Genomic DNA, 12,645 nt, shown 5'->3' on the forward strand with positions numbered 1-12,645 from the left:
ATCGTTTTCTTCTGCCATGGCGAAGGGGCTGCCGTTGGCCACACTGTTGACATCAAGCCGTTCATGTGAATAGCCTCCTCTCCCATCCATGAATGCATCGAGTTCAAGGTATAGATAAATATATATAATACATTTTGTTTGAAATCTTTAGGTAGTCCTCTATATATATATATATATATATATATATATATATATATATATATTCTATATAAATAAATATTTTATTTAAAACAAAACAATCCAAATCTTTATCAAACATTAATCAAAAGTCATCAATCTTTGACTTTTTAGGAAGGTTTGGAATTGATGTTTATATTAGGTTAAATCATTAATTATAAAACAATTCATTACAACACTCATGTATACAATTGCATCGAGTTCAAGGTAGCAGCGCAGTACCAGTTCTGGTTTGCACTTGGAGGAGGCAAAGGCGGTCGAGGAGCTCGAGGAGGCGAAGGCATGACCACGTGGAGCTCAAAGGTAGCAAATTGAGGTGCCTGGCATACATAGAATAATCAAAATTTTTAAAAATTTGAAGGCTAGCCAAAATGCAACCACTTTTTCTCAATCATTTAATTAAAAAATCCAAATTATTCTACACACACACACTCTCTCTCTCTCTCTCTCTCTCTCTCTCTCTATATATATATATATATATATATATATATATATATATATATATATATATATATATATATATATATATATATATGTGTGTGTGTATGTGTGTGTGTGTGTGTGTGTGTGTATAACAAAACACGTGGAGGGAGGGCCAGTCTCCCTTAAGCTTCTAAATGAAAATTTATCCTTAAGAAAATATATCATTTTAATATTTAAATATCCATTTTAATATTTAAATATCCATTTTTAAGTTTTACATTCTTACTCTACAAAGAGGAATAATATTTAATAGGCTATTCACTTCAAAAATGTAATCTAGAATATTAAAAATATTTAATAGACTATTCACTTATCGGTGAACCAAATGAATAATTACATTCCACGTGTTTACAATCTATAACTCATTTTGGTAAGTAAACGACCATCATTATCATTAGAGTACTTAGAGCCCAAACTTACAAAAAAATAATAGTGTCATAAGTGTTACAAAAGGATCATAAGATCAACTCCTAATTGGTGAACCAATTGAGTAATTACATTCCACGTGTTTGCAATCTACGACTCATTTGGGTAAGCAAAGCCCCAAACCTATTCAATGTTACTTTAAGGCTTGATACTTCCATTCCAAGCCTATCAACATGGGCACTTAACTTGTCTTGTTGCTCTTTTATAGCATCAATTGTCTTTCGACAACCAATATCACATAGGTGTGCTCCGAAAGCACCACATGTATCCATTACGCGGAGGTAGGTAGCTTCGACAATATCCTTAATCTCGTGATTGTTACTTATAATGGCAGAAACTGATTCTCGAGTTGAACTGCTCTCCCCACTTCCATGATTTCTTATGCACTGACCAAGACCAGCAATTAAGCTCTCCACATTTAACACATGGGAGTTTGTGTCGTTGACCAAATGGAGTATATTCTCTGATGTTACATTTATTGTCTTCTTTCCATTTCGAGTCTTCTTACCATGGTTACGTCGCACCCACTTAGTAGAGGTTTTTAGAATCCTCTGGCATTGCTTAAAAGCATGCATTATTCGTTGAGTCTTCTCATTATCTTCTCTTACCTCAGATTGTTGAGGTCTTGAATACTCTGCACAATGGCTTCTATCCTGAATGTCCATGGAACACCTCACAATTTCCCCCTCGTTATCCATACTGTACATCATTAAGAAATATATTAATGAAATATTTTTTAAATTTTATTTAATCTAGAAGAAAGTATGGATTATGAAAATAATCGAAACGGTGAATCAGAAACTAAATGACACGTACGTAGAATAGATTAAGACCCAACTACGCTCAAGTGAATGAATGGTAAAAAGGTATCCACATGATGTATATGTATATGTATCTGTATGTATATATATATGTATATGTATATGCATATGCATATGCATATACATACATATGCATATGCATATACATACATATATGGTTGTATATGTATTTGTATATGTATATATATATATGCATATGCATATACATACATATATGGTTGTATATGCATATGCATATACATACATATATGGTTGTATATGTATTTGTATATGTATATATATATATGTATATGCATATACATACATATATATATGTATATGTATTTGTATATATATCTATATATGTCTGAAGGCGGTTCACCTAATTTTAGCTTTTAGGAAACTCATTTAAAAAGATGGATGAGAGTGCGGGCCCAAGGGATTCACCTACGAATATGTAAAATATCCTGTGAGTTTGAAATCTTTAGGTAGTCCTCTATATATATATATATATTTATTTATTCTATATAAATAAATCTTTTACTTAAAACAAAACAATCCAAATCTTTATCAAACATCAAAAGTCATCAGTCTTTGACTTTTTAGGAACGTTTTGAATTGATGTTTATATTACGTTGAATCATTAATTATAAAACAATTCATTACAACATGCATGTTCTCCATGTAGAGGACACATTGTTTGAACAACATGCATGTTCCCCATGTAGAGCACACGTACTATGCCAACTTTCATAAAGGAATCTGTTCTTGAAGGCGTGTATGTCAATAATTCGAGCATAAGAGGTATGAGGGGCAATGCAATGCAGAAGGGATTTGGTCCCATGGGCTTCTCAGGTATCACAACAAAAACCAAGACAGTGATTGATCGTTTTCTTCTGCCATGGCGAAGGGGCTGCCGTTGGCCACACCGTTGACATTAAGCCGTTCATGTGAATAGCCTCCTCTCCCATCCATGAATGCATCGAGTTCAAGGTATAGATAAATATATATAATACATTTTGTTTGAAATCTTTAGGCAGTCCTCTATATATATATATATATTTATTCTATATAAATAAATCTTTTATTTAAAACAAAACAATCCAAATCTTTATCAAACATTAATCAAAAGTCATCAGTCTTTGACTTTTTAGGAACGTTTTGAATTGATGTTTATATTACGTTGAATCATTAATTATAAAACAATTCATTACAACATGCATGTTCCCCATGTAGAGGACACATTGTTTGAACAACATGCATGTTCCCCATGTAGAGGACACATACTGTGCCAACTTTCATAAAGGAATATGTTCTTGAAGGCGTGTATGTCAATAATTCGAGCATAAGAGGTATGAGGGGCAATGCAATGCAGAAGGGATTTGGTCCCATGGGCTTCTCAGGTATCACAACAAAAACCAAGACAGTGATCGATCGTTTCCTTCTGCCATGGCGAAGGGGCTGCCGTTGGCCACACCGTTGACATCAAGCCGTTCATGTGAATAGCCTCCTCTCCCATCCATGAATGCATCGAGTTCAAGGTATAGATAAATATATATAATACATTTTGTTTGAAATCTTTAGGTAGTCCTCTATATATATATATATATATATATATATATATATATATATATATATATATATATATATATATATATTCTATATAAATAAATATTTTATTTAAAACAAAACAATCCAAATCTTTATCAAACATTAATCAAAAGTCATCAGTCTTTGACTTTTTAGGAAGGTTTTGAATTGATGTTTATATTAGGTTGAATCATTAATTATAAAACAATTCATTACAACACTCATGTATACAATTGCATCGAGTTCAAGGTAGCAGCGCAGTACCAGTTCTGGTTTGCACTTGGAGGAGGCAAAGGCGGTCGAGGAGCTCGAGGAGGCGAAGGCACGACCACGTGGAGCTCAAAGGCAGCAAACTGAGGTGCCTGGCATACATAGAATAATCAAAATTTTTAAAAATTTGAAGGCTAACCAAAATGCAACCACTTTTTCTCAATCATTTTTTAATTAAAAAACCCAAATTATTCTACACTCTCTCTCTCTCTCTCTCTCTCTCTCTCTCTCTCTCTCTCTCTCTCTATATATATATATATATATATATATATATATATATATGTGTGTGTGTGTGTGTGTGTGTGTGTGTGTAACAAAACACGTGGAGGGAGGGCCAGTCTCCCTTAAGCTTCTAAATGAAAATTTATCCTTAAGAAAATATATCATTTTAATATTTAAATATCCATTTTTAAGTTTTACATTCTTAATCTACAAAGAGGAAAAATATTTAATAGGCTATTCCCTTCAAAAATGTAATCTAGAATATTAAAAATATTTAATAGACTATTCACTTATAAATGAAAAATTATGCTTAAGAAAATATATAATTTTAATATTTAAATATCTATTTTTAAGTTTTACATTCTTACTCTACAAAGAGGAAAGGTTCAGTAAAGTTCCACAACAACAAAAATGTCAAATCTGGCTGGCTTACATATTAGAAACATTCTATCTTTATCAAACATTAATCAAAAGTCATCAGTCTTTGACTTTTTAGGAAGGTTTTGAATTGATGTTTATATTAGGTTGAATCATTAATTATAAAACAATTCATTACAACACTCATGTATATAATTGCATCGAGTTCAAGGTAGCAGCGCAGTACCAGTTCTGGTTTGCACTTGGAGGAGGCAAAGGCGGTCGAGGAGCTGGAGGAGGCGAAGACACGACCACGTGGAGCTCAAAGCTAGCAAACTGAGGTGCCTGGCATACATAGAATAATCAAAATTTTTAAAAATTTGAAGGCTAGCCAAAATGCAACCACTTTTTCTCAATCATTCTACACTTTCTCTCTCTCTCTCTCTCTCTCTCTCTCTCTCTCTCTATATATATATATATATATATATATATATATATATATATGTGTGTGTGTGTGTGTGTGTGTGTATAACAAAACACGTGGAGGGAGGGCCAGTCTCCCTTAAGCTTCTAAATGAAAATTTATGCTTAAGAAAATATATAATTTTAATATTTAAATATCCATTTTTAAGTTTTACATTCTTACTCTACAAAGAGGAAAAATATTTAATAGACTATTCACTTCAAAAATGTAATCTAGAATATTAAAAATATTTAATAGACTATTCACTTATAAATGAAAAATTATGCTTAAGAAAATATATAATTTTAATATTTAAATATCCATTTTTAAGTTTTACATTCTTACTCTACAAAGGCGGTCGAGGAGCTCGAGGAGGCGAAGGCACGACCACATGGAGCTCAAAGCTAGCAAACTCAGGTGCCTGGCATACATAGAATAACCAAAATTTTTAAAAATTTGAAGGCTAGCAAAAATGCAACCACTTTTTCTCAATCATTTTTTAATTAAAAAACCCAAATTATTCTACACTTTCTCTCTCTCTCTCTCTCTCTCTCTCTCTCTCTCTCTATATATATATATATATATATATATGTGTGTGTGTGTGTGTGTGTGTGTGTGTGTGTGTGTGTGTAACAAAACACGTGGAGGGAGGGCCAGTCTCCCTTAAGCTTCTAAATGAAAATTTATGCTCAAGAAAATATATAATTTTAATATTTAAATATTCATTTTCAAGTTTTACATTCTTACTCTACAAAGAGGAAAAATATTTAATAGACTATTCACTTCAAAAATGTAATCTAGAATATTAAAAATATGTAATAGACTATTCACTTATAAATGAAAAATTATGCTTAAGAAAATATATAATTTTAATATTTAAATATCCATTTGTAAGTTTTACATTCTTACTCTACAAAGAGGAAAAGTTCAGTAAAGTTTCACAATAACAAAAATATCAAATCTGGCTGGCTGGCTTATATATTAGTAACATTCTATCGTACAATAAGTTTCTTCAAATTATTCGATTAAATTTTTACTGAAAACATACGATTCTTTCGAATAAAATGTATAATTCAAATCTCTCTCTCTCTCTCTCTCTCTCTCTCTCTATATATATATATATATATATATATATATAAGTTTCTAAATGTCCACCACCATGCATTGACGTAGAGGCGGCAGAGAGAGAGAGAGAGAGAGAGAGAGAGAGAGAGAGAGAGTAAAATGATTTTGGATTTTCAAAATAAAAAGTGATTTATTTTGTTGTATATATATATATAATATATATATACAAACGGCTCCTTCTCTCTCTCTCTCTCCCTCTCTCTCTCTCTTTCTCGAGAGAGTAAAATGATTTTGGATTTTCAAAATAAAAAGTGATTTATTTTGTTGTATATATATTGACGTAGAGGCGGTAGAGAGAGAGAGAGAGAGAGAGAGAGAGAGAGAGAGAGAGAGAGATAAATCACTTTTTATTTTAAATCATTTTACTCTCTCTCTCTCTCTCTCTCTCTCTCTCTCTCTCTCTCTCTCTCTACCACGTGAACGCGTGGGGATTGACGTAGAGAGAGAGAGAGAGAGAGAGAAATCACTTTTTATTTTAAATCATTTTACTCTCTCTCTCTCTCTACCACGTCAACGCATGCATGCATCATCTCCCCGTCTCTCTCTCTCTCTCTCTCTCTCTCTCTCTACCTCCTCTACGCCACGTGGAGAAACATGCCATGCATGCATCATCTCCCTGCCTCCCTCCCTCCCTCTCCCTCCCTCTCTCTCTCTCTTTCGCCTTTACGCAGAGGCTGGGAGTCGGCTTCTTGCACAGAGGCTGGGAGTCGGCTTCTTGCACGTAAACGCAGAGAGCTTCTCAGCGTTTCTAGGCAAAGCTCTCAGCGTTTCTGGGCTACGTCGAGGCTTGGAGGCGGCTTGCAGCTTCTCAGTGTTTCTGGGTGCGTTGGTGGAATCTACGTCCAGGCTGGCTACAGGCTTGGAGTCGGTTTACAGAGAGCTTCTCACTGTTTCTGGGCGCCGTGGTGGACATGCATGCATTATCTCCCTCCCTCCCTCCCTCTCTCTCTCTCTCTCTCTCTCTCTCTCCCGCCTCTACGTCCAGGCTTGGAGTCGGCTTGTGTTTCTGGTTGTGTGTTTTGTCTTTGAGGACTTGGTCTTTGAGTCAGTCCAGAAAGCTAGCTCTCAGCATTTCACAGCTCTGTGGACTCACTCAAAGACCAAGTCCTCATAGAGAATGTCTCTTTCAACCTTTTTCTCTTCTCTCCTCCATAGCAGCGCCCCTCCCTGCCTCCCTACCTGCCCTTCGTGCCTCCCCACTCTCATGTAAGCACCTTCACAATCACCACCTTCACAATCTGTTTGCATGCAACACAGAGGAGCTGTTGTTGCATGCAAACAGAGGAGTTGTTTTTGTTGTTGGAAGAGGCCATGGGGGCTGTGGGCGGCTCTGTCTTCCATCTCATCAACGCCATGAAGAACTCGTCCAGATGCGGGCTATGGACAGGTCCAAACCGACAGGGTGGAAGAGGCAGAGGCGGTGGCGGGAGAGGAGGCGGCCGAGGTGGTGAAGGAGGGAGAGGAGGTGGCCAACAGAGATGGTGGGATCCAGAATGGCGAGCAGAAAAGCTGAAACAAATTCGTGCAGATGTAGGTCATCTTGTTTTTTTATCAGTCCCTCTCATCTTTGTATTTTTGCCTTCCCTCATGTGCATACACTATACATATGAATGGCTATACTTGTCGATGGCCTTACACAGAACTGCATGTGACCTCTCCATCCTCACTAACACCACCTACGTTTCTCTGTATCGCAGTCCCGACATGAAAGACGTCTTGCAGTAAAAGCAGACAATGGACACGGAGTAAAAGCAGACAATGCACGTGGAGGGAACCTTAGAAACGTACCTGCACCGTGTGGAGGTCGAGGCGAACAACAGGCGTGGAACAGCAGGAATTGATTGGACCCGGGTATTTTCAAATGCAAGCGTGACGTGAGTGGGTATTTTCAAATGCAAGCGTGAACGTCATGCTTGCAAGGAGGAGGGAGTATTTTGAAATAGGCCCCCCTCCTTTGCCCACGTGGAGGGAGGGCCACTCTCCCTTAATCCTGTATAGATAGCTTGGGTGACCATAGGTCCCACGGGATTGAAGACTTCTATAAACTAAGAAAGAAAAAAGGGACAAACCCTTGCGCAGCCCATCTCCCCCCTTCTCCCGCCATCACCCCCTCCCCCTCACTCAGCCCCCTGTGCGCGCAGCCCCCCTGCCCTGAATCCCCCTTTCGCACAGCTTTTTTCTCCCCTCCCGCGTTTCTTCCGCCCCAGCCCCTCATTCGTTGCTTTCCTCGCAGCCCTCAGCCTTTTCCTCCCCTCCCTCGGCGTCTCAAGGTGGGCACGGTGTTTTTCTTTTTTCGGGCGTCTTCCTCGCATTTCTTCGGTATCTTGTCTTTACCCTCGGGAGGACTCCATGGCAACCTCTTCGTCATTCCCGACCGATACAGATTTTCGTTTGGATTTCTCCGATGCAGACCATCAGCTCTTCGCGTCTTCTGTTTCAGCTCTAGAGACCTTCTCCCTGGTCTGCAAGATTGTGGGTAGCCGCCCGCCGCGAGTTATGCGACCACCTGCAGGACAGCCTCATCGGCGAGTTTGTCAGGATAGTCAACGTTGATTTTCTTGGACAAGTGGAAACATTAAAATTACTGCTTGCCATGTGAAAGAGAAATAGCTTGAGAGTTGGAAGAGAAGAGCTTGGGCTGCCATAGCTATGGTTTTCAGATTCAAGAAGTAGAGAGTAGAACCAAATCTTCAAGAAGTAAAGAGAGAGGAATACATGAAAAGATAGAACAACATCATCACCATGCTTCTATTCCAACGTAGGAATTCTACAAGAAACGAGTATCCAAAATGAGCCTCTAAAAGAAAGTCCCCCAAAAGTGCCCCGTCTATTCACTTACAAGGCCTTATATAGGCACTCACCCACCCCCGAGGGCTTGTTCACACAAGTCCCCCTTATTACATTTTCCATGTCCTACACTGTCCAATTACATTTTCCATCTCTATATTTCCCATTGTTTACAAAACGAGGCTACTATCAGGTGGAGTTCGAGTCCCTGCAGGCAACTCAGAGGGTGCTGGCTCAGAGCCCCATTGCCCTTCACTCTTCTTGGGCGTTCTTGGTGCGATGGACCCATGGCTTCGACCCATCGTCGGACCCCCTAGTAGGAGCGACCGGATTCCCCATTACCATTTGCTTTCCAAGTCTCCGTAGGGAGTACTTGCCCCTCCTGCAGTCCATAGGAGGCAGGGCTTTGGGCAAGTGGTGGAGACACCACCGACCACAGCTTCAGTGGTAGCTCGGGCAGTTGGGCTCCCTCCAGTACGCGTTATTGTTCCTTCGTCAAAGTCCCTCCCGCGGACGATTCTCCTCCCCGCCTTTCTGGAGGCCACCTATCGCATCGGGTAGAGTATTTGGGCCTCCCCGGCCAGTGTTATATATGCCAGAAGATGGGTCACCTCGTGCGTGCCTGCCCTCAGATGGGAGCCCGCTCCTCTCGCGCCGCCGCTCCGGGTCCCCTAAAAGGTAGTTCGAGGGGTGGCCTGCCGCCCTCGACTTCGGATCTCCCTAGCTCGTCTCACCATGGCTCTTCTTTGGATGAGCAGGTTCCAGCGGAGGATTCCCCACCACCCCCACAGCTCTCGGAAGATGGGGGTTGGAAGGAGGTGCGCCAACAGATGCAAACATCCAACGGAGAGAGCCGCAGACGCCAGCAAGCAGCACAGGCTGGCAGCTAAGCGGCTTAGGCGGGTAGTCAGGCCCAAGCCCGCATTTATGTTCCGGTTAGGGATCGGCGGCCCGCAAGCCCCAACCAGATGGACGAGGATACAGTTATTGAGCTCAAAGTGGCCCCCAATGGAGTCACTCTCGAGGAGACCCCACTCCCCCCCCCCCCCCCAATGGAGTCACTCTCGAGGAGACCCCACTCCCACCCCCGCCCCCGGGGGGCCCACCCTCTTCCACTGTCTTGGAGCAAATTCCGGAGGGCTCCGAGCCGCATGACGTGGCCTCTCCCCCTTCCTCCCCTCGTGCTGAGAGGGCCCCATGCTGGGAGGGCTCCCCCCCACCTCCTCCAGCCCCGCCCTAGCTCCCTCCTCCAACGGCCCTTCCAAAGGCCTCTCCTTCGATAGACATCTCTCCACCTTCTCCGAGCCCCCCCAGCACAGATGGGCTGGGCAAAGCTTGGTTCAAAGATTGATCCATCGCTTCTCCGGGCCGGTGGAGATGGCGATCCTTGCTTTGCCCGTCTCTGAGTTCCCCCCCAGTATCACCTGGGAGGCCCCCTTGAGTTATAGGGCTCCTAGTGGACTATGGCTTCTTCCATTGCCTCCTGCTGGATGCCAGCCTCTTCAAGACGATGGTCGCACCCCTTTGAGTATGTGTGGTCTGCCATCCCTCCCGCTCTCCGTCATCGGCGAGTAGCACGATGGCATTCTCTTTTTCCCTCAGTGTCGCCCCAGATACAGATTGGGACTGCAACTCAATTACAGTCGTCTTACACGAGCAAGTGGTGGAGTTCTCTCACCACTTCAGTGACCTTGGGCTCACCGACTTGCTGCAGCTCCACCTACATACTACCCGTATGAGCTTGATTGGCATTGGAGATGAGCAGGCAGATCTGGTCTGCACCCCGGTTGAGGCGGGGCTGATGATTTTCCTCCATGCCGCCCCTACGCTGCAGCCTACCTTCAGATACATATATGCAGAGGATTGGTCCCACAACTATGCCTTGCACCGAGCGAAGGTGGAGTGGGCCTGGACACAAAGACAGGTCGCCCTTTTCATGGAGAGGCTTTGCACTAGGACCGACTGATTATTCTCCCTCCAAGCCGGCACCCAAGACTCTCAGAGTGGGGGGCAGCTCTTCAGGTCCGACTGAGAGGCGTGTGCAAGTGGAGGCTCCATCCTATGCTACATTTCGCCTATGAGGATCCTCTCATGGAACATTCAGGGATTAGGCAGACCCCATTGCTTCATCGGACGGGGTAGGCTTCGCCAGGAGATTCAGAGGGCTCTTGTTGGGAGGCCCATTGATGTTCTTTTCATCCAAGAACACCACTTGACGGCCGGGCACGCTCGCGTATGCGGAAAGATTTTGCCAGGTAAGAGTCATACTTTTTGGTCGCCAACTGCGCCAACAGATTCAGAGGGCTCTTTTGGGGGCCTATTGGCGTTCTTTTCATCCAGGAACACCACCTGCCGACTGGACACGCTCGTGTATGCGGGAAGATTTTACCAGACAGGAGTCGTACTTTTTGGTCGCCAACATATGGACCCCAAGGGAGCCAAGGAGGGGTATGCATTTCAGTCAGCGAGCAGCTTCTTTCTGAGATAGTGGATTCATGCACCATGGTTCAGGGCCGAGCGCAGTGGATTATCTTGAGAGTGAGAGAAGACCACATAGGCTTCCTGTCACGTGCATCAGGCACTTGGATGCCACGTCGACATAACAACAGGTCAAGTGCAGGGTCTTGATGGTCTCTTGTGCCCCTTGTGAGCCGTGTCCGGGACATGTCAGCCAAGAACCATCCAGGTCGGTGTGTTGTCCCACATAAGTCGTCGTCAGTCAGTGTGTTGTCCCACACAAGATGCAACCCATTGAGTAGATGAAGGACTTAGTACGGATTGGGCACTGCTTATTAGGCTCTGGCCGGGCATGTGTACAGTCCAGTAGGAGTCCAGTAGGGAGTCTAGATTAGTGTGTAGCTCTTGGGCTTCCTTTGGGGCTCTTGGCTTCTTGGGAAGGCCATTGGGCCACCCAAATGGGGTAGCCCATGGGGCAAGCCACCCCATGAGGGCAGCCCATGGCTTGGGCAGGCCCACGGTCGGCTGGGCAGCCCCGTGGAGGGCTGGGCAGCTAGGCGGGCTGCTGCACAGCAGCCCGACCAGCCCTTGGGCACCCCCAAGAGCCAGTCGACCGGAAGCTTAACCCGACCAGCAGCTTAAATGGGAAAAAACGCAGGAAAAAGCTTCAAGTTCAGCAAGTCGTGGGAATTTCTACTGGCCGACCAGCATCCCAGCAGGCCGACCAGCATCCCAGGAGTCTATAAAAGCATGGGTTGGGGTTAGTCAGTAAACAATTCAGAGATTCAGCATTTAGTTGAGCAAGCAAGTGCAACCGAGAGCCAGCAGCTCTAGAAGACCTCCGTGCAAGAGTCACTTGCAGATTTGGGTCTTGCCAAAGCTCATGCTCCAGAAGGCTGTCCGTTTACAGTCTACGAGGTGTGCCGTCTGTCCGTGTCAATTGGCATAGCAGGGAGTCTTGGAACTAAGGTAAGTCATTGTTGGTCTTGTACTTGTCTGGATTCTACAAACAATCAAAGCAAATACTCTCTTCGGAGGGGGGGCCCTTAAGTGGGTTAGTTGGGACCCCATCGGGTGTACTATGCAAAGCTTCTCTCTATTCTTCTCTCTCTACTTCTACTTGCACAATGAATCAATCTAAAGTCTACATCTTCACAACGATCATCATTTCCGCAATCGTATTTATCACACTGGTATCAGAGCTTTGGAGTGAAGACAAGAGACTGAAGACCGAAGATTGGGTGGATGGTTTACTTGTCTCCCGAGAAAACCGAGTGACACTCTCACCCCGAAGACCGAGTGGATGGTATACTAGTACCGGGCAAAGAACCTGTGGTACGCCTGTTCGAGAATTTTTTTTTGTGGTGAATGGTGGTATTGCGCTCCGGCAAAGTTCTCCCAGTTGCCACCATGAATTCTGAAGACACCCGTGAAGATATGCCGAGTCAAGAACCAGTACCGTCAGCAGAGGCTACTACCTCAGGGATA

General features: G+C 42.9%; 1 protein-coding gene across 2 annotated transcripts in view; it reads right to left on the reverse strand.

Annotated features, from left to right (window-relative positions):
- The window catches only part of LOC147603826 (uncharacterized), a 22,295-nt gene extending 13,637 nt beyond the window's left edge, over positions 1-8,658 (reverse strand). For both annotated transcript variants that reach the window (XM_086796298.1, XM_086796297.1), the window contains exon 1: positions 8,248-8,658. In XM_086796298.1, coding sequence (XP_086652424.1) covers positions 8,248-8,281 — 34 coding nt within the window. In that variant the 5' untranslated portion in view covers positions 8,282-8,658. The remainder of the gene's footprint in view (positions 1-8,247) is intronic.
- Positions 8,659-12,645: the final 3,987 nt, after the last annotated feature.

Source organism: Cibotium barometz, chromosome 63, assembly GCF_041138505.1.
Source record: "Cibotium barometz isolate CiBa-2024 chromosome 63, ASM4113850v1, whole genome shotgun sequence".
Lineage (NCBI taxonomy): Eukaryota > Viridiplantae > Streptophyta > Polypodiopsida > Cyatheales > Cibotiaceae > Cibotium > Cibotium barometz.